This window comes from Catharus ustulatus, chromosome 3 (assembly GCF_009819885.2).
Source record: "Catharus ustulatus isolate bCatUst1 chromosome 3, bCatUst1.pri.v2, whole genome shotgun sequence".
Taxonomy (NCBI): domain Eukaryota; kingdom Metazoa; phylum Chordata; class Aves; order Passeriformes; family Turdidae; genus Catharus; species Catharus ustulatus.
Genome location: NC_046223.1, coordinates 26005555 through 26028164, shown reverse-complemented (window position 1 = coordinate 26028164; position 22610 = coordinate 26005555). Strand labels below are relative to the sequence as shown.

The 22610-nt window shown below is 37.4% G+C and overlaps 1 protein-coding gene across 5 annotated transcripts in view; it reads right to left on the bottom strand.

Annotated features, from left to right (window-relative positions):
- MTA3 (metastasis associated 1 family member 3) overlaps positions 1-22610 on the bottom strand; it is a 136736-nt gene that overhangs the window by 8184 nt on the left and 105942 nt on the right. For 3 of the 5 annotated variants that reach the window (XM_042779103.1, XM_033054537.2, XM_033054538.2), the window contains exons 17-18: positions 19969-20000; positions 12711-12865 (exon numbers count right to left, since the gene is read on the bottom strand). In XM_042779103.1, the coding sequence (XP_042635037.1) occupies positions 12711-12865; positions 19969-20000 (187 nt within the window). Of the gene's footprint in view, positions 1-8410; positions 8439-12710; positions 12866-19968; positions 20001-22610 lie in introns of all 5 variants that reach the window. The other 2 variants (XM_033054539.2, XM_033054540.2) reach the window with 1 other exon arrangement.

Genomic DNA, 22610 nt, shown 5'->3' with positions numbered 1-22610 from the left:
TGAGCAACATCCTCATATGTAAGAACTGGTGCTGTAGGAATGAATTGTTATCCAATTGCTGGCAGCACAAGGGACACCCCCAGGTCAGCAGCAGGCATAAGAAAATTGATTTCCTGCACAATCATAGTTGAAATTCCATATTATCTCTCCATTGGGGTGAAGTATTCTGCTACGACTTTCCAAGTGTTAACAGCAACATAAATGTGCTAGATGCATAAATACTGCCAACACCGGCAGAATTTTCTTTTCTGGCACAAACTGTGTGTGAAACTTGCAATCACTCTAACCACAGAGCCAATCAGAAAGAAAACAAGGCTAAAAAAAATAAGACAAAAACCTATTATAGAGAAATATTTGTGAAGTTACTGCTGCTCCAGGGCAATATAAATTTTGTGCAATGTAAACTTTCAGTTCAAATTCAAGATCACTTAGAAAAAAAAAACTATTTTAAAGAATTACCATAATTCCTAGATTAAATAATCAGTTATTTCTCTAAGGGCTTCTTTTATCCAGAGGTACATTTTAACTATTCAGTGGATTAAATAACAGGAGGGTGTACTACCTTAGAAAGCTGATAGGCTTTTTATTACTTTCAACAGGTTTTTAAACATAGTGGAAGGACAAAAATGTGTGCAGTACTGTTGCTGAAAGAGAATTTAACTGGGATGAAGCTGCAGCACAGATCCTCAGAAACCGGATATGTCACTGACTAAAAGACTCACAGCACTTCCTACATTTCTACCTGTGTGCAAATGAGACGTATTTTATTTAACTCTTTGGCTTGCTGCTTTAGACATTTTTTCCCCCTCAACACCTTCAGGATGAAGCTTTCCTATATTGCATTAAAATTCTAATCTATCCTCAACATGACAGAAACTAGTTAAAAATAGTTTTGGAAGGCAGAAGTGTGTTGACACTGACACACCTTTTGAAAACAAGGGCCTTAGGAAATGTTAATTTATAAAAACAAAAAGGAAGACTTTAATAAGCATGGGACTATTGGAAAGCTGTTGCCATGAGCCACATGGTTGCATTCTAAATCCCATACAGATGGCAGATAGAGTGATATAACCTTTATGAGATTAAAGAGGTGCTGCTGTAGACACACCAACATTATTTAAATGTTTTGAGAGCTTATCTTTTCTCCTCCTAGCAAGGAAATGTTTTCCTTTGCTAGTGTTTATCTTCCAATATTTTATCAATATTTATGGAGCAAGACTGTTCTCTATGAACAATAAGTTTTAGACATACCACTTACAAATTACAGTTACCAGATCTTAAGCTAAGAAGCTTAAGATAATGTAATTTTTCAAGTACTGCAGCACCTTGAGGGCTTCTCTGATGTTTTGTGTATCAAAACAACAGCTTATAGCTACTATGAATGTATAGAAGGCCATTAGTAATGGGGTTAAAGCATTTTCTTTATTGGGAGGAAAAATCCAAGTCAAGGGTTTAAAGCACAGACTTGCCTGACCATTGTATGGCACAAGCCACCTCTGTCTCTTTCTACCTACTGCTGATTTAAATCAAAATCACCTTGGAGCAGAAATCATCTCTTTATGTGCATTTCTAGAGTGCCTAAAACAACATGTCAATCTACTGTTGAAATATCTACTATTGAAATTATTTCTATCCAGTTTAACTGCAAACAATTGGCATAGTTTTTGGAACAACCAACCAACCAGTTCAATAGATTTTTCCATATTTTAATTTCCCCTGAAAACATTTCATTAATATTCTAAAGTGGTTTAGGAGAGAAGGAATAAAGGAAACAAAGTCCTACTCTCAGCACTACTATCCATTTTTCAGTTGAATGCTGGAACAGAAAAAAACTTTTAACCCCTAAGAAACATTATAAAGAGAAGCTGTCAAACACTGGTCATCACATGATGAATAAATCTAGATCCCAACAATCAGCAGTGAGATTATCCTCATGGTTCATCTGAGCTGGTATTTACCACCAAGAGGCTGAGGTTACCTTCTGCTGAGACAACTAAAATTACACATCACTTAGGGTGCCAGGCTGCCTTCTCACAGAAGCCCTACCAGGAGTGGGAAGAGTTAAAAACCTCCTTGATCTGGTTGGTGGGAATCATGGAGAACACAGACTGAACATGGACTTGCCCTGTGTTTTGGGTGGAGCTTTGTGAGCTCAGCAGGACAGCACCTCACACACAGCAGTGATGATGGCAGTGATGATGCACAGAGCTGTGTTCCTCAAACAGTCCTTCCCTCAAGGAAGGGAGAAAAGCCTGGCTGTGAATTTATGGCATTTCACCAATATCCAGCTTTGTAGAGTGGAAGAGAACTACTAAGTCCTAGAAAAGGAAGCTTGATGGAATGGGCAAAAAAGTAAATTATTCATACTCCTTGAAACAAAACAACAGCTCAGGCTTCAACAGACTTGTAACCTGAGCTACAGGACAGCTCCTCTGCACTTTATCTGAAATTCATTAGCCTTCCCTTGGTTACCTTACCCTGCAGAGGCTGCAAGGCAGGAAGTCTGCTTTATCCAATAAAGGCTGCTTAACCTCTGCTCCCTGGGAAGGAACACAGGATCACTGCAGATGTGTCAATACACCAGCACTCTGGGAATCCAGGGAGCCAGACAGCCTTCCACATCTCACAGGCACTAACACCAGCTGATTTCAAAGCCCTTCCTTTATTCTTCCTAATTATATCAACAGGGTGAGGATGAATTCCTACTCTACCAAAAGGAATTTTCAAAACCATATATTTATTCTGCAGCAGGATGGCCATTCTGTGTATTGATTAAACATCACCCACTATGAGATGAAAAATTTACCCACATGGTAGCACATAATTTTTCCTGAGACAAGCAAGAAACTGAAGAGAAGGTACATGAGAACGAGCTGGCTAACAGTGGAACACAATGTTGCTTTCAATTACTCCCCAAACACCTAGCATATTTATTCACAAATCCAGCATTATCCCAGACTCTAAGATGACAAAAAGCTGAAGAACATACAACTTCTGTTTCTGGCCTTGGGCTACAAGCATTAAGTGCATTCTACCCGGCAACATTAAATACTGCATTGAAAATTTCCAAAAATGTTGTGCCAACTAAATATGCTTATTTAAGTCCAAGATAACAGAAGATTCCCTATTATATTTTTCATAAGGGAAAAAGAAAAAGATACTATACTTCTACAATATTATTAGTATTTTTCTTTCTTTTCTTACCTTGCTTATTTCAGGGCATGCTTCATCTGAAGTTTTTGGCCTGCACAATGTGCTTTACAATATTACAGCTTATAATATTACCTGAGGCTCAAAAAGATTAACAATATGCTTCCTTTTTATCAATTATGCATATACTTTTCCTGGAATAACATATGTACCAATAGGGTACATTTGAAGGAGGTTCTTGGCATCCTGGATACTTGCTATTAAGCAAGGGCTGAAAAATAAAAATTATTCAGTCTTGCCAGAAACAGTTGGAGAGCAAAAGTTCCCTCCCAAGCCCATCCCCTGGGGCTCTGCTCCACACCATCAATCTCTTGCATAATCACCATTTCTCTACACACAGAAGCTCCAGTGCAGATTATGGGTTAGAAAACTGTAGAGTGGCATCAACAAAGGAAAGCTTTGGCACAGAATGATTTGATGCTAATTTCTAAGGTCATTTTCATGTCAAAGGTTAAAGATTTTATTAATTTTTAAAAAATATTTATGTGCCCAAAGATCTATTCAAGTTCATTCCCTGCCACTCATCCTGCTCTCCACATTTATGGCCAGCACTTTCCAAATCAGTATCTCATAATTCTTGTTGGACTGGCTAATTAACTAATTAATTAATTTAAAACTGTACAGCATCCTAAGGAATAGGTGTACACCAATATTACTACAGTTTACAGACAAAATGGTGGAGCTAGAGAAAGCTAGAATTAAATTACTTGTCTGGTGTCTCACATCAAGCAAGAGGCAATCTTGGAATTTTAAAGTTCGGATCTGTGTTTTCTCCACAAGAAAAACACTTGAATAGTATTTTGTCAAGTAAATGTTTTAGCCTCTACCCATAGCACAAGTTAAAAAAACAGCCAGTCAAGTCTCCTTAGATGTTTGACAAGAACTGTAACTTATCTCTGTGATTGACTTTCACAGTCACAGTCAATATGTTCTCCATGGTATTTTATATTTAAAATGCCTGTGTAGTTACTTATGCAAGCTTTTTCACAAAAAGAGACCAACTAACACTTGTTTTTCCACAGCCTTACCTACATCTATGCCAGAGGGTCATGAGTTTAAAAAAAACCCAAATTATCAGGGAAAGTATTAAGCATTAAAGTATTAAGCATGAATGATTAAATACATACACTGAAATATGGACTAATTCAGAATTAAATCCTCTATCTGTAATTTAAAATGAAGACTCTGATAGAGGACAACTTAGAAATTAAATTTAGTGGGCAGTTCTGTGTGAATTTTAAGACTGTGAGGATCACTGACACCGTATTTTTTAACATATTCACCACAGTACAATTTTATAATCTTTTTTTGCTATTTAACTTTAGCAACAGTGTGTTCACCACAGGGCTTACATAGTTTCCCTGCCTACATGCACATTATTGCTGTTTATTTCTCTGCCTCCAGATGAAATAATTCTTAACTCTGTGTCCAGCTTCTACGAGTTATTATTGCTCACATAGCACAGAAGTAATGAAAAGTGAAAAAATATCTCTGAACAGTGATATTGCACAGTATTTAAGGATTGCAATCATCAATATCTAAGATCTAATGTGAGAAAATACCGTGGTTTATGCATAGGAATGGTGAGTGGACTAATTTTAGCCCTAAGCTGATGTTGCTCTAGCCTCGCTATAGGTAACAATTGTATAATAAATGTTTTCTCTATCTTTTCTTTCATATTTAAATACGTTGGTCTGACAAGTTTGCATTTTTATTTTACATTGTATGTTTCCCAAGGCTTTGACAGAGAAATTGGCTTCCCATACAAAGATGCTTATTTATAGAAAAATTTCTTCTTGTTCAAAACCAAATTGGTTTTAACTCCCACAATAGAAGACGGCCAGATATTACAAGATGACACATTCCCACTGGGTATGTGGATTTAGGAAAAAGCTAAGCAGCAAGCTAACAAAAAGCTAAGCCCTAAGACTTTCAGTTAAAACATTCAATAAAGAGGATTGGGTTCAACTACATGAAATCCTCTGTGCAAACACAAAAGACAGCTTCTGAAAAGGAAAAAAAATCTTTTGAAATGGCCAACCATACTGCAGTAAACTCAAAAAAATTGTCAAAAACCATAAGAGAACAGGTAAAAAAAATCTGCATGGCATCCCAATCTAACATCAGACATATAGGGTGTTTTGGGGACTCCAGCTGATGGACTGAGCTCAGGAATGGATTTAAGGGCTTTGCTGAATTGGGGCTGGAAGGTCCAGCAATGAAAACAAGGTTTTGGGAAAGTCAGTTGCTTATACAGGAGCTTCTCCACCAACATCTATTGTTTAAGACAATCCTTAATGCATTTATCATCCCTGTATTTCATATAAGTTCTTGAGGTTTCCTTTCCCTCCCAACTTTCCCAAGACAACAAAATTTTACAGAAAGGCTCATTTTAGAAATTGTATTTCCCTTCCCAAATATAAAATTTTCTGGCTATTTCTGCACCTACTGTCTGAGTGTGAGAGAACATTTGTCAACAGCAGTGGAGAAGATTGCAAGTGGCTGAGGGACCCTTCTAAACGTGCCTTTGTTTTTTAGCTGAGTCATGTGAATTAACCACACTCAAGCTCTGACCTAAGATGCAATTGCAAAGCAAACTTTGGTATCTAAGCCCCCCTGGAGAGGCAGCATATTTGAATTTCTGCTCACAACAGAGCAGGATCATTTCACAAGAGCCCAAGGTGTGACTTTTCAGGCAGCAGTAACTAGGTCATTTACAGCCATCTGTTCCCAGCCTCAGCCTCCCTGCGGTCATCACCAAAGCTGGATGCTAATTAATTTTCACCTGCTAATCAGTGGAGACAGCTCTGAAACTAGCAAATCATCCAGTTTCAGTCTACAGCTTCTGGATTCCTGTGGGTGGCATTTCCATGAGACTGTATTAGCCATAAAGGCAAAGAGTTTTCTCTGAAACAAGATCCCCTCTAAGGGGAGCAGCGCTCTGGAAGAACGAGGCTTCATCTGATTCTTCAGGCAAACAACAGCAGTTACCTGTTCTTTGCCTCCAAACCTTCAGGAAAGCACTTAGGCACCTTCTTAATTTTGTGTTTGAGGAGTTAGGTTCAGAAATGCCTGGAGATACAGACTTAAAAGACCTGCTTGACACATCATGGGAGGTCTGTGAGGAAGCAGGGAATTGAGTCATGGTTTTCCAAGTCCTAGGCAAGCGCTCCAAACACTGCAACATCCTTCCACTACCATGAGGCTTTAAACAGGGCAAGTGGCTTACTGCAGTGCCACTGAAACACCACCTTAAACTGTGCGAAGATTAATCCATAGCTCCAAACCAGCATGGTTGTATTTCATTTGCTCTCAAGACTGATAAAGCAAACCCCATAACAGTATGTGTTTTTCAAACTTCCTAGCTCTATCCAATAGCACAACTTACACTGAGCTCTAAAGGGGTTTTGTGAACATGTTTTTCTTGTATATAGTTCTGATTCATTAAGTTAAAAAAATCCACATTCTTCAAATGAGTTGTTTTTGTTCCATAGAATAAACCTGCTTTTAAAAACAAACATTTGCATTATCACAATAGTGTTACTTTCATTTAGTAGGTACTATAAAGGGTCCAACAGGAAAAATTCATGTAGCTAAATATTGAAAGAAAATGTCTTCAGACACATAAAAGCTGCTCAATGACAAATGAATGGTAAGAGATAATGATCTAGTTTCTATACTGCTTCTTGTGATTCTGTATCACAGTACCTCAGCTGGGGCTCAGAAAAGTATGATTTATAAGATGTGAACAGTGCACAGCATTCATGAATAGACCACACAAAATAAGGTCAAAATAACATCTCACAGAAACTATTATGCTCTCTCATGAGCATATAACAGCCTTGAATGGAAGTTAACCAAGTAGGATGGCTCCTAAACTGCAGAAAAGACAATTCTTCCCTGAATTCCTCACACACAGTGTCATCACAGTGACTGGAGAGAGCTGTCAGTTCACCTGGACTCAGATGTGGCCAATCAATAAGATATTTGCAATCCTATCAGCAGGGATTAAACAGAATTCTAAGGGATATATTCTGTAATCCCTGCTTTTCAAGATGTATGACAACTATATAATAAAACAGAAGTAAAGGAGCTGGAAAATTAAATCCTCAGAGGCTGATAGAGCTTTTTGTTAGAGAGCTGGTGCAGCACATTCTCAGGCTTGCAGCTGATGCTCCATGAGTGCAGCCAGGCATCTTCTTGCAGCTGGTTACAGGACTGGGGTCTAAAGGCCATGGTGCCATGCATGATCCAAGTGTAGTGTAGTTCAAAACCAGGATCCCAATTCAAATCAGAGTGCCTCATAAAAAGCAGAGGTCAAAAACATTTTTTGTTTTGCTGCGCAAATTTTTTTGCAGAGTTGGGGCCAACTGGGAAAGAAAGTAAACACACCCATGGACATTTGTGTGATAGGAATTGTGAAGAGGAAGAAGGAGGAGAGCAGTTAGCACTGGAACTCTGGCTCAGATGTAGACCTGCAGCTCTACACCGTGTATCAGACCCCAGGCACCAAAGCCTTACTCCTCCAGTTTTCCCTTTTCTCCCAGCAACGTGCTGCAGCTCCAGCACTGTGCCTGACCTTGCCTAGATTAAAGCACACGTGGGAGAGAGAGGGGGCAGGGGCAGGGCACCCACAGCTCTTAACTCAGGCTTTGGTCCTGGCAGTTTTCCAGTTTGTATTTGGAGGCACAGGTTGGGGTTTCCATGGATAAAGCTACACTGCAGAGAGGGCCAGAGCACGTGCAGGAGCACCAAGGGCCATGAGCACCAGCGTGGCTCTCCCCCACTTCTGCAAGAGCAGCAGACCACTGACAGCACAGCAAGACTCGACATTCTGCAGAAGCTGGTTGTCAGCCTCACATTCTCCTCTTTCTCCACATGCAACTTTGGATTTTAAGCTTTTTTTTGTGTGTGTGTGCTATGAGACATGCATAAATAAAAAGGAGGGGTACCAGGTAATTATCACAGCAATTGTGATATCCTTACGTAGCACCTCAACAAATCAAGGGAAGATTTTTCCTTTTGGAGACAGAACATGAAGTGAGGGATAAGAAAATTGCCTATATAATGCTGCCACAGGGATGCCTCTCAAATCATTTTATCAGCAAAAAAAGGAAGCCATGTCTGCTGGTAGCAGCTAAAGATCAGGTTCTAATTTTAGCAGTTGCAGTTAACTCATTCCCAATGGAGTTGCACTTACCGTGAGAAGGTTTCTAACTGCTTCAGCACTGAAAGGAAACAAGCATTGAGTCATTCAACTGCAGATCTATATGCAAATATGCTTTTTGGCCCATGAAGGGAAAGCACATAGAATCCGCTGCTATAACGCAGCCAGCCAAACATTTCCACACATTTCTTATAATGCAAATGCTGAAAGAAAAATAAATTCATTTACCAGCCAGTGTTTTAGCTGTCCCTAAAAAAGTCTGATCATTGGCATGCACATGCACTCTGCTAGGGACAGAGCCTGTGAATAGGAAATAGAGGCACACTGCATACCTAGAACTAGTAAGAAAAGTTTTAATCAACAGATATATTCCCCTTGACATCAAATGGTTCAACAGTAATATTATTAATTTTACCAAAGATTATGTTTATATCTCATGCAACTCAAGATGTATTAAGCTGATATATCACATTTTGCTAAGGTTCTGGAGACCACAGTATGAGCTGTGCAATTTTTTCAATTGTTAACTCCCAGAATAGTAATTCTGTATAAAGAATTTAGTTCCTTGCAATATGGCAGTTTTCACTGTTGACCTATTGGGCATACAATAAAATCCACATCACCCAAAAAACTTCCTTATAGCAAAGCTGATTTAGTAAAAGGAAATTAATAAAATGCTTTTATGGTTAGGAGACTTTTGGCTTATCCTAAAGCATGCAAGTGCTAGGAGAATCCTAGCAACTAAAATCTAAGGATATTTAAAAAACAGTAAGGACACTCTTTTGGTGAGCAGTGATAAACATGAGACTCTTTACAGAGTGATTTTTTTCAATAAATTGTGTAAACAGATTTGCACTTTCAAATAAAATCTTCAGCAAGCAATTTCACAGTAGGGAACAAGAATTTCTTTTTCATTTCAAAAGGATACAAATAAAGAAAAATACAAAAATATTAACTCCAGTAAAGGTCACCATAAAATTATGATGTAATATCAAAAGGTAAGTGCCCTTGAACTGCACGTGCTTTTCTGCCTAGATTTGTCCCTGCTGTGAGCCTGTGACTGAACATAGGCAGGGAAATCCCATGGGAGCATCAGGGAGGGTTTGGAATGGAGAGTGCAGCTTGTCACTGGAGACGAAATAACAGAACTGGGGGCCTCTGTATTCACTGGCAAAATTCACTGAGCATGCTGACAATATTCAGAGGGACATCCACATGTACACACAGCAGAATTCATGGGGGTGGTCCTTTCAAGGCACTGATATGCAGCCAGATGGAAAAGCTCTGTCTCTTCCCCAAGGTGGCCGTGGGGCTCAGCACCATGTTAACATGCAGCCCAGCTCTGCAGAGGCAATTGGGCTGGGAAAGAGGGAAGCACAAATGGGAGTTCTGCTGCCACTTTTCCCCAGATGTGCAGATGCTGATAAACAACAGGGGAGGAAACGGCTTTCAAATAGCTACAACCTAAAAACAAAGCTGAAATGTATGAGGATGTGCATTGCAACTGATATAAAATACATTCCTGTTCTACTGAGAAGGGCAGATTAGCACCTAAAAATAATTTCAGCTTCAGATATAAACTCCAGTCCTCGTGTTTCCATGATACACAAGTTCACACTAATTTTTAAGAATACCTGTAGACATTATTGAACTTTGGACAGAGTGTAGAGAGAGGGGTTCTGCCCTAAAATTCTAGGGTAACTCCAAGGGTTACCCTGAAAAGCTTAGATGATAATTCCCATAGTTATTTCCATTGCTCTTAATATTTTACATCCATTCCTACAAATATCTCAAATATGTGAGCAACTAGATACGGAAGAGTTAACTTTACAGAAATAATACTGCTGCTTAAATTCAGAGAGGAAAGGGTGATTATTAAAAATTAATATTATTAAAATTTCTTTTAAAATTGAGTATTAAGTACATATATTCACCTTATCTATTGATGAATAAGAACATTGAGAATGATCATGTTAATCTTGGGTTTGAGTAGCATGAAATAGACTGGTACCTCATTTAGTCTAGGGGCAATATTACTACTCTTTTTTTCTCCCCCACGAATATAATCTATTACAGTATAGCTTTTAAAGCTAAATTTGTGTGAAAATTTACCCTCTAGACTCCCTACTTGGTGTTTTATAGAAATGTGCATCTTAAACCCTAATTCACTAGACAAAAAAGTATTTTAGGATCGAGAAATAAAAATTGTTAGTGACTGTTGCAAACAAAACACGATGCTGAAAAATATTTTTCCTTTTGCTATAATTAGTATGCCTCTCTCTGATATGTATTTTTAATGAACAAATTCACATGATAAAATAGATTGGATCCTGATGGAGCACAAAAAAAGTTCCCAGTTGTGACCCTAGATAGGGTGATTATGTCTGAGCTGAGTGTTAAGAACATGTTCAGAACCTAATCTAATGGTTACTCCAAGGCAGCTCATTCTTATTAGTTGCATTTTTTTTTTATTCCATGCCAGGATTGGGTAAATCGTGTGCTGTTTTTTCAAATATCTCCTCTCTAGACATCTCCTCCCATTGCAATTATTGCATTCAACTTTGTCCTGGCAGTGCTGAGCTGTGTGATCACCTATCACAGGACAGGCTGACTGTCAGGGACTGCTGTCTCCCCCACTCTGCCCTCAAAGAACAGAGCATTTAATTGCTGTCTTGGACATTAGGGCATTCCTAGCAGCAGAACCTGCAGTGCTTTCCACTTGGAGCTCTAGAGGCTGGAGACTTTCAGAGCCCAGAGGAGAATGACCTACAGCGCATGTTCAGGCACCTCCTTGTTTGAGGAGTACCAGTGAGGTCCAACTTCCCTGTGTTCCCTGTACCTGGAGGTTTTAAGTGTTACTTTAAACGTTCATTATTTGGAGAAGAGCAGCAGACACACACCCCTGAGGAATAAGACCCTTGTTTGTGCCCCACCCTGGCTGCAGAGCCAGAAACAGCCCTGCTTTCTCCCTGACCTGGCTGGCTGTGGGTCTGCATCCCTGGCAGTGGGGAGGGGAATTTCCTAGGATAAGAACAAGCAGAGCTATCACAGATGAGTGATCTGCAAAGCCAGAACTCATCCCACTACACTTCAACCAGCTAAAATTTAAGCATCTAGTCCAGGTAAGTTGTCTGAGCTGCCTCTGAGAGCAGTGGACAGATCCCTGCCCCTGTAAGACTCTTCCCTTCCTTTGACAGGCACTTCTCTATAGCACTGGGAAGAAAATTAAATTTAAAATTCTGAAACTTCAAAAGATAATCAAAAGTCTCACTTTCAGGATCCAATTGCTAGGGATTAGTCTGATATTACTAAGGTCATTGTATCAAACTCTCAAAATGGGCTGGAATCAGAAGTCTTAAAGCTCATCAGCTCAACAGCCTCTTACCGCTCTCTCTGAATTGTTGCATTCCTCATAAAAAAACCAGAAGGTGCCATAATCAAGGATGTTGAAATAAACACCAAATTATCATGTGCTAATATGTTAATTTTACTAGCTGAATCTGCCATTAATGGGATTAAACAGGCACATTATTTTTCTTGGCTATCTCTATATTTGTATATGATTTTCTCTTCCTTCTTTTTATTATTTACATTTTTCTTCATCTACCAGCTTTTCTAGGCTTGTGAAATAATCACAGAAGTGAGAAACAGTCTAATGAATTACTTGCTGTAATTAAGCAAGATACTAAAGGTTTTTTAAATAGCAGGCCCAGCAAGCACAGCTTACAAAAACAGACTGTAACTTCTTGACTTAGTCTGAATTAAATCAAGGAAGGGCCGGACAGCAGAAGAACAGAAGAGAGGAACCTCCAGAAAACTAGTGTCTGTTCCATGATATCAAGCTCTTTTGGAAAAAGGAGAAGCTCATTAAATTTTACCAATTAATCTGTAAATGCAAGGCTGAAGGAGATTATCATCTCAGTTGCTCTTAAAGGAAATCAGCTTCTAGCCTGGAAAAGATGCTATCAGCTGATTATTTCTCAGCTGTACCCTATTTTTCAAGTTCTGAAAATTTTCAAGTATAACCTAGACTGTAGATGCATTTATATTTTACTGAATGATCAGAGTTGCCTGAAACCTCATTGTATACAAAATAAAATAAGGAAAATTTAAAAGTTCTAATCTTTGCCACAGAGAAGTAGCACTAAATCTCATTAAAGAAATGCTGATAATATTAGTAGATAGAAGATGCAAAGTTTGGCATGCGCCAAACAAGGTTTTTTGCTGTAATGCAACCTGAGATAATAATGTCAAAAACTGTTATTGAAATAGTGGATCAGTAGCACGTATGCAGTGAAGCCTCATTCCCTGCTAAGGTTTCATTTCTTCTTACCTGGTCTCTTCTGTGGCTATAAAGAAACCATCGTCTGAAGCATCAAGCCAATTTTGCCTCTGTCTCTTGATTACTGGAATGGTGCTTGTCTTAATGGCACTTGCACTGGCTTGCAAGGCCTTGCCATTAGTCATATGGATGTGGGGAGCAGCATGCTGAAATCATAATAAAAGGGAAAGGTGTTTTCTGAGAATAAGCATAATTCCATTAACGAATTCTGCTGTAAAGGGCAGCCTACACATATCTCAAAACTCAGCTCATCTGCCTCAATCAGCACCTGGGGGTAAGATAACAACCAACCTGTGCACATTGACATGTTTTATGCATAGGTTTTAAAGCTCTTTAGAAGCTAAATTAACTATTGCTAATGCCATTTTATACAAAAAGATATTGAGGCATGAGTCAATGCTATCAACCAAGCAATTCAGAAACAGAAACATTTACATTAACATTTTCTGGGAAAAAAACCTAACATCCCAAGCAATGAGACACGAGACATATATTTTCATCCGAGTATGGCATTAAACTAATTTTAAAAAAATCATACTTCTAAATTTGCAGGTCCTTACTTTGCCTGTCTTTGTTCTTCAATAGAAGTCACTAAATAAGACAAGTGGTTTGGTCCTGCTACTAACCTGAACAGAAGCAGGAAAACAGAGGTTTATGCTGGTGCCATGGTTCTTAGGTTTACTCACTGGTCTTTAGTTAGACCTACCTGCAATACATCTGCATTCATTTCATAGCTGAAAACATCAAATTGAAAACAACGCATTGATTTTCCACTAAACCTTTACCCAAAGCAATTGTGCAAGATCTAACAAGAGAAGCTGCCTTCTGACACACGAGGAGAGAGTGAAAATGCTTTCTGGATCATCTGTAGGTAATGTTTTGGAAGAATACACCATGACAAAAATACTAATTTTGGAGATCTGAATCTTGTTTCCCATATAATTGATCAGCAGCAGGACTAACAACAATTGGACAAAACCAATAGGAGACATTACACCAAGATGAAAATTTGCTTATCTGACATCATGTTTTCTTAGGAAGAAGTACTATTTACTTGGTCAAATAATACCAGCATTCCACATTACTGATAGTGTTTTTGTAACATTCCTAAAATGCACCCAGTGCTGCACATTTGTACCCACTAATTAGGGGACCAACATCATGGTCACTGAGTAAGGAAGGGGCTGGTAGCACCCACAAAGACCAGCAGAACAGAGCACAGAACTGATGTCTTAAATCATGTAAAAAACAAAAAAAGCCAGAAAAGATAAACAAAGGCATCATTTTTTTTCTGAACAATTCTTACGCTCACATTCAAAACATTGTATTCACATTATGACAGAACTTTCACCACACCCTGATTTGCTCTCTCCAGTAGGACAAATTTTATGCATTGGACAGGAAATTCCAGCATTCCTTATGGTACTGCAAATAACTGAGCTATCTCCTCTGTGATTCTTTAGATCTCATGTAACAAAAGCAAACAAGAAGAGGAGAAACAAGACATCATATCTGAGTAAGTCACATACAAATCTTTCTTAGAACTAAACTATTTTCCTTTGCCTTAAAAATAAAGGTTTATGGTAAATTCAATTGTTGCTGCACACAGGGCCATTATTCTATCTTTGTAGCCCTTTTAAATATCTACTTAATTTTTTTTCCATTTTTTCATTCAATGGCTAGACTGCAGTTTGGCTTTCACATATTCTTTCATATTGGCTTTGGTGGGGAAAATGAACTAAAAGACATGCTACTAGAATTCAGCTGTTATTTAGAATAAATTCAGGATAAAGTGCTATGAAATTAGAAATTCATGAAGGTTTTTAACTCCTGGTCTCTTCTTGTACATAGTGGATGGTGCTCAAAAAGAGATTAAGAAGTCATGGATGGAAAACATTGCCACACATCAGATTTCCCATTCAATATTTGCATTTGGCAATTGCCAGTGCCATACACTACAGAGGAACACTCAAGGGCTCCAATGGTATATTTTTGTTGTCCTATAATGGCTTTAAGTTATCTCATGTAATGGTTCAGATCTTTTCCAAGGTTCCTTCCTAATACACTATTGAATGTTTCCTTTAGTAAAGATAAGAAATGAAGGCAAAAAATGTTCAGAAAATGTACAAGGTACAAAAAGCATTTTTCCTGTGGCATAAACTCTGAAATTCAAACAGTGAAGCCTGATGGAAAAAGTACTTGTCTTTTCATGACACTTTTTTCCCTTGGCAGAGCCAGATATTGCAACTAATTCTGAACTTCTGTTTTTTCTACTTTTATTAGCCCCTAACCCTCATTCCAGGCAAGAGATAACATTACAGAAAATGGCACAAGGCTTACAATATAATCTAATTTCTGTTGCATCAAATTGGTGAGAATTTTGTCTTTTATTTCCCTTCTACCCCAGCCCTTTCAAGCTATTTGAAGAAATTAATTAAATTTCACATAAGAACAAGAGAAAATAAGATCATTGTTCTTCAGTCTGTGCTAGGGATCACATTAATTTCAAGTTAATAAAAAAAATTGAAGCTCTTGACCAGGCAATCAGTTCATTAGTTCCTCTCAAAAAATATATTCACCAATGTGTATGAAAATGAGCATTCAATGCCACTGTCACACTAATATCAATACCAAGAGCAAAATGAACTTTCATACTCGTTAAATGCTTTTCTTTTATGATGATGATGAATTCATATCTCCCCCTCTAGCACACAGTTATGCCAGAAATGTTATGAAAGCCTCAGGAATACTCCCCTGTGCTACCACAGAAGTCCTTCTCATTTAAAACTCTGCTTGCAAAAGGCTTCAGTCATTTCCTCACAAAGCCACCGTGTACAATCAGCTGCTGCTGCTTTGATTTGGACTGTGTACCTCACTAATGAGCTGTGCTCTGAGTTTGCAACAGAGCCACTGGTGTTAAGGGTCTGCATGCCAGGGGCACATCGGAGCAGCACAAAGCATCAGGAGTTTGCATTTTGGACAAATCTTCCTCTGTGATGAGTGACTCCTTTCTCCCAAGTACTTCATCTCAGTCTGAGTACATTCATTGAGATCTCTTGTTCCTCTGGGTCAAAATTGCTCCATGCTCAAAAGACACCAGGAGAAAAGTCTTTCAGTGCACTTGAAAGAAAAACTTCTCAAGACAAAGGGGTTCTGATTCAGGCAAACTTACATCCCATAAAGGGCACAAATATTTAAATCATCGGGGGGTTTTCTCTGGGAAGTCTCACCTGCCAAACAGGTGGTGTCCAAGCTGCAGACTGAATGCACCCTCAGACACCAAAAGCAATCTTTTTAAGGTCTTCAACAAGGAGGACTTTACGTAGAGACTGGTTGTTGGGCAGCTTCACCTGCTCCCTGCTGATCCATTTCTCTGCTGCTTACAAGTGCTGCTCATCAAAACTCACCTGGCAGGGGCATGAATTTCCCAGCTGCATTAATTTCACAGTGGGCAACAGAGACACTATCAACATCTAAGGAGCTCAGGTGATCCCTTCATGAAGAAGGTACATGTCTTTGTCAAATCTTCTGGAAGCAGCAGCACCAAGTTAAAACTGCAAATCAGGTCTTTCAACACAAGGTGCACCAGGCATAAGGTATTGCTGTGGCAGGGAAACCAAGGAAATGACTGTGTAGGATCACTGTACACATGATATCTGCTCTAGTGGCAGCTAGGAGTCCATTGAAGTCTGGATACCATCCCAAAACCACCTTAAAGTGGCAACTTAATATAGCATGTTTGTTATTGAGAGTAGGTCTCCTGTCCTCACTGGCTCCCAGAGAAGCACAAGGATACTGAGATGCATAATGGAAGTCAAGAGAGAAATCCTGTACAAATTCAGAAATGGGACCCAGATCCCAAATTCCACTCGAGGTTCCAGCCTAGAAGTTGCTGAGTTTGTACTGCTATATAAGTGGTTGAACATTTATTAATTGAGAGCCACTAAAAAGTCTGAAAAGACACTCGGGTCTAAAAAGATATTCTGCTTTGAAATAAAATACGTAACACCCAGAGTAATTCAAAGTGTAAAAACTAACAAACTAAACTTTTGTACTATGGCTGAAGGAATGTTTAATTGGACTACCATAAATTCCTAAGTGGATTTCAATTTATGAATTCTTATATTTTTCCCCATTGTTTCAAAAAAGGAAAACAATCCCATTGCCTTAAGTTAACTTTTTTTTTGGTTGCATCTTTAAACAAACAAAACAAAAAAAATCAATTGAAAGCAAGCAGAGCTAAAGAAGCTCTCTACAAGGAGGAAAAAAATCACTAGAAGAAATCAGCTATGACTGGCAATAATGCATATTAATTGGTTCCATATATTTTGCATTGACCTAATGCTACTGTACATCATTTATAACAAGTTTAGAATTACCTTAAGTTTAAATCAGGTATTGATTCTCTTTTGCTACAACTGAAGTATTCCTATTTCCAAAGGGATTAGCATGACACCTCTAATAAGCATCAAGGTTTAGGGCTGGCTTATTTATTCATAGAAATGTAAGATGAATGCAAAAATTAATACCCAAAATCTCTACACAGCATGAAGTTGCAAATGTTGATAATAGCATGCAGGCACACAACCACGTTGGGCATAGAATCTCATTTAAAAACCCAAAGGCTATTAAAAATTAAAGATTTTCAAACAACAGACCATATACAAGAAAATAACCAAGTACTCAACATATGTATAACTTTGAAACCCCTGGATTTGCTACAAACCTTTCACAAACACCTGCAGTTGTAATGCTGAAAATTTAAACCAATGACTTTTCTGTGCAAGGGAAAAAAACCCACCCAAAAATCCCAAAAGAAACAACCCTCCTAAAATATGACAGCTGACTTGACAAGGCACCTGGGCTAAAATACAGCAATGTTTATAGTCCCTGTTTGTCATATATGGTACCCACAAGCTATATAACCTCTGAATAAATCATGACTTAGTAAGTAAATGAAGTAAATATTTATGGAAATCAGTAAATTAGTAATGAAAGATTAAGCCAGGCAACTATGCACAGAGTAAAAGGAAATTTATTTTATAGTTAGAAGAGAGCATGCTCTCCCTCTCTCCCCATCACACAGATACTTAAAATATTTTCTGGGATTTTTGTTTTTATGAACAAGAATCTGAAACAAAAAACAGGCAGCTATCATTGCATTTAAATACAGAAGGAAATTCTTGTAATGTCCTCAGAAAAACTGCACTTTGCTTTTTTTTAGCAGAGCATACTCTATACCTTGCTAGCTTTGACTTCAGCATAAATCTGAATCTTCAGAGACAAGATCAGATTTAATGCCTTATATTATTTCAACACCTATAAATGCAACTTTAAAGAAGTTCAAATACTTCACCTTCATAAGACAAAAGTTCTTGTACATCAAAGAGCCAAGGCAGTAATACAAATTTGCTGTGGTGCCTCTCTGATGACTAAAGGTCAGCTTTAACTTTTTATTTGACAATAGGACCAAAATCAGTCAGAAAAGGGGGACTTCATTTCATGTTGCAGTAGTGATTATACATTGGCTTTCAGCAGCATTGCTTTACTACATCTGTATTGAATTGATAATCTCATGCTGTTTCTAATGCAAGGAATACAATATTTTCTGGTTTTACTGATAATTTCAACTTACTCATTAGGGAGTAAGAAATTTTCTTTTAACATAACATTCAGTTGTGCTTTAGTTGTAAAGAAGAGCAGACATTATTATAACGACTTCTCACTAAGTAGAATACTTAATTTCTACCTTTATTTATTTAAGTACAATGAACAATTACTGCACACCAACTGCAGAACATTCACTTGTGGTCTGAGCCACCTGAGTTGTCAGTAGAGAGGTCTGGAGAGGTTCACAACATGGGACCTCAGGAACTTGAGTTATTTAAAAACCTTTTGCTTCTGTCTTTAAAACTTAGGACATGTTTTGGTGCGAGAAAAAAAATATATAGGAAAAACCTCCACTCTTTTGGCTCAGTTTTTAGAGTTGTTCTGATACATTAATGGAAAAGAGAGACTGAGTATCTTCAGGGTACAACTAATAGTACAAAAATGAGTGAAAGTAAAGCAGAGTGAAGGGTTCACCAGCTTCAACAAAATTGCCCTGCTCTTTTCCTAACACCAACTCAGAATGGAAAAAACATTGAAAACTTTTTCAATCCCTTCCAAAATTTTGTAACAGAGGAATACACTTGAATAGCTAGGCATCTTCTTTTGAAAACAAATTTATGACCAAGAAGGATTACATTACATCCAGTAGGAAACAGAAACATCACTTTTCCAGACATCTCTACTATTTTGCAATGCAGTGATCTGTAGTCCTTCCCTATTTATAATTCATTTGCACTGGATTATTTATGGCCATTGATGATAAAGGCAAGGAACTATATTAACCTTTTATCCCACACAGAGTCAAGAAATCCATGAGGGAATTTACATACATAAAGAAGAGGTAAATAAACTTGAAGGGACACCTTAAAAACTGTAGGAATGAAAACAAACAAGCTCATGTCATGATCTGCTGGGGCTTATTCTAAAATTTCCACACTCGCCTCAAACACTGGTCTTTTCCAAAAGCAGAAAGCCCTCTCTCCAAACACCCACAGGACAGGCATCAATCAATCCCTGTCAGAGAAAGGTTTTCTCTATGTGAATTGCTCTTCAGCCCTCACCTGACTTCATTATGAGTTTGAAAGAGACCAACATTTCTCACCCTATAGAAATGCAAGAGAGACACTAAGTACATGACTTTTTTTACATAAAGCTTTCTAATCTCATTTTTGAAGGTATATCTGTCCATGTAAACATTTCCCTATTTCTGGAACCCAAATTTTCAAGCTCAAGGTAAAGTCAGAATCTGGCCTCTGAGGGATGTGATGCAAGAAATTACTCAGCTATTGTTCTGAAATTTAAATGTGCTCTGCACCATGTGATATAGACAGAATGCAAGAAATTTATCGACATTAATTTGACATAATCAAAAATCTCTTAAACACAGAACACAGAATTGTAGTTGAATTTTTCACCCATTTAAACTGACAGAACTGTTACCTCATAAGATCTTTAAGCTCTCATTTTTTTCCTCAACATTTCTCATTTAATAAAGACAGAATCATTTTATGTATACAATGATATTGGACTTTATAAAAGAAAAAGACAACAGCTTAGGATACTGCTATATCTACTTCATTTTTAAAGAAAAAATCATAGCTATGAGCAGATCAATACCTATAATCTCCTCTATACTTACCATGATTGTTCTTGTTGTATGGCTGGATGATTCTGGAAAATAAAAGAACCACAGTGTATTAGAATGTTTTCTTTATCCACAAAAGCCCCGTGTTCTGATGCTTACCCTGAAGGCTAAGATGCTACTGCTCAGCTACAACAATGAACACACCAAAAATGCAGAGACTGGAAAGATTTCTCATGAAATGAGCATGAGACTCATCATTGGTCCTGAATATATATGGCATGCTATAATATGCTGTTAACTGCACTCATTCTCTTTGCTTAATTATCCTCTTCTGCAAGAAAATATAAAAATGGAACTAATTCATAATTCATGTTTGAAGAAGTGAGGGTTTTTTTTCATTTTGCTTTTAACATATGGCATCATGAAGGATTAGCTCTGCAGACAAAAATACAGATAGTATCAACATAATTCCATTACTTTCCCATTTCAAAAAAAGATTTATATAACTAGACAAACCTTTTTCTGAGAATTTTGAGGTGAATGCTCAGTTTGAAACTGACAAAGCTTATTGAGAAATCCAACACGCAGAAAAGCTAACTGTTCTCTTCCATATGATAAATCAGGAGTCAGTCAACTGAGCTCATGGTTATATTTATTTAAATTGCAGAGCAATCACTCCTAGGTCAATAATTAACGTAGATTTCATCCTACTATTTAACTCTGATTACTTTTGCTTTTTTCTTTCCCCAAGAACAGAAATCACACTCTCTTTGGTTTTAAAATATTACAGTTTGCATATTAGAGACCTTCTTCTTTTTCAAAGCAGTGCAACTTCAGTAAAAAAACATAAACAGCTAAAAACAGCAAGAAAACTCACTGCTGGTCTATAAGATGCAAGATGATAACATCAGCAATCTCAAAAACTTGCTCAAAAACTTTGATAGGACACATTGTTGGATAGAGATTTCTCAAGGTAGGGACATTTACCAAAACTACTTGTTTTTATAAAATGTACACAATTCTGAATGAACTGAATCAGCTGAGTCTCAGTTCTGCAAGAACTGAGACAAATACTAAATAATTGCTTTTTTTTTAAATTATTGTCTTGGTTCCAAATTGCAACTTACAGGGTTTCTAGCTAGTATCACTTACACAAAGAACTCTTGAGGGTCTTTATTATTGTTACAAATAGTATTAAAGAGATTAAAAACACATGAGAACAGCTGCATATCTCTTTCCAAAAAAAGAAAGGTAATTACTGTCTTAAACTGGCATTTCCCTTTCCTTTTGAGTCTTAAGGTATAATTCAATCACTGATAGAAAACAGGTAAGCCATTTTAAACATCTAAAGCTATTTATAAACTCCAACATTCAACAGAAATGCCATTATCTACTTTACATTCACATTTGTACAAGTCTTCATCCTTAATCAATTGTAAATAAGAAATATTTATATCACTAAGGTCACATAGACAGAGGTACTGTAATGTGCATACCTACCTAAAGCCAGCAATATCTTAGCTGTGAGCTCCTCTACCAGCCCTCTTTACCTCTCTTTTTTTCACACAAAAGTTATCATCTATAAAAATACATTTAGGTCACCAGTCCTCCAGGCAATTTTTAAACTGGTAGTATAAGAACTAAATATAATGACAGTCTACTGCTTCTTTGATACTTGAACATGTTTGGCACGCTTAAAGAGTAAGAGAAGATCACAGCAGAGTGAAGAACTCTGTAATCTGTTAAATTTTTACCTTCAAAGTAAAGTAATTTTTGTTATTAAAACTTTTTTTTTTTTTTAACATGACAGTAAAATAACATTTCAGGACTTGAATATTCCTGGGAAAACACAGAAACTGCATGAAAGTAATAATAAATTACTGAGACAAAGATTCATTCCATTTATAAGCATAAACACCCAGAGAACGAGCCCAAACACCTTATTTCCAAGAGCACAGTATTTCCTGAAGAATCCTGAATTTAGACGGAATTATCCACAAAGTTAAATACAAATAATGGAGCTTCTTGTCTCTTGAAATACAAAAGAGATACACTACAGAGCCCTTTTGGTGACTCCCAAAATTACGAAAGCCGACAAACAAAATTCCATATTTTCTATACTGAGATACTTGAACCCTTCCCTCTTACTCAGAGGTGCTGTGCTTTTGGCATAGCTCTATGTGCCAAATCTAAAGAAGCTATGCTTAGCCATGATTGTCCCAAAATACACAGACATACTCTCACTCAGTCATCTGTGAAACTGAGATCTCCCTAAAATGAGCTAAGGAACAACTGAATTTTCCTGGAAATTGTTAAACAGTGTATTTTTGAAAAGAACCTGACAGACACTGTTAACTCAGTGCCAGCAGCTGTTAACTCCAGGATATTACCATATTGATAAACTAATAATAAAACCCAGTCAAGAAGTGAAATAATATGTTATATTTGTAAATATCCCTGGCATGTCCTATGCAATAGAAACATTCTCCTTTTTACATGCATTTTTCTTGCTGTAGATACTGAAATATTACCTGATGCCAAACATCAGACATCTGAGTATATCCATAAACACAAAGGAAAAGAATTGTTTAATAACTAGATTTAGTTAAAAGATTCTAGGATCTAGCAAAGAATATAATTAAGGTGCCATTTTTACACAATTTAAACTCTTACATACTCTGATACACAAATATTCC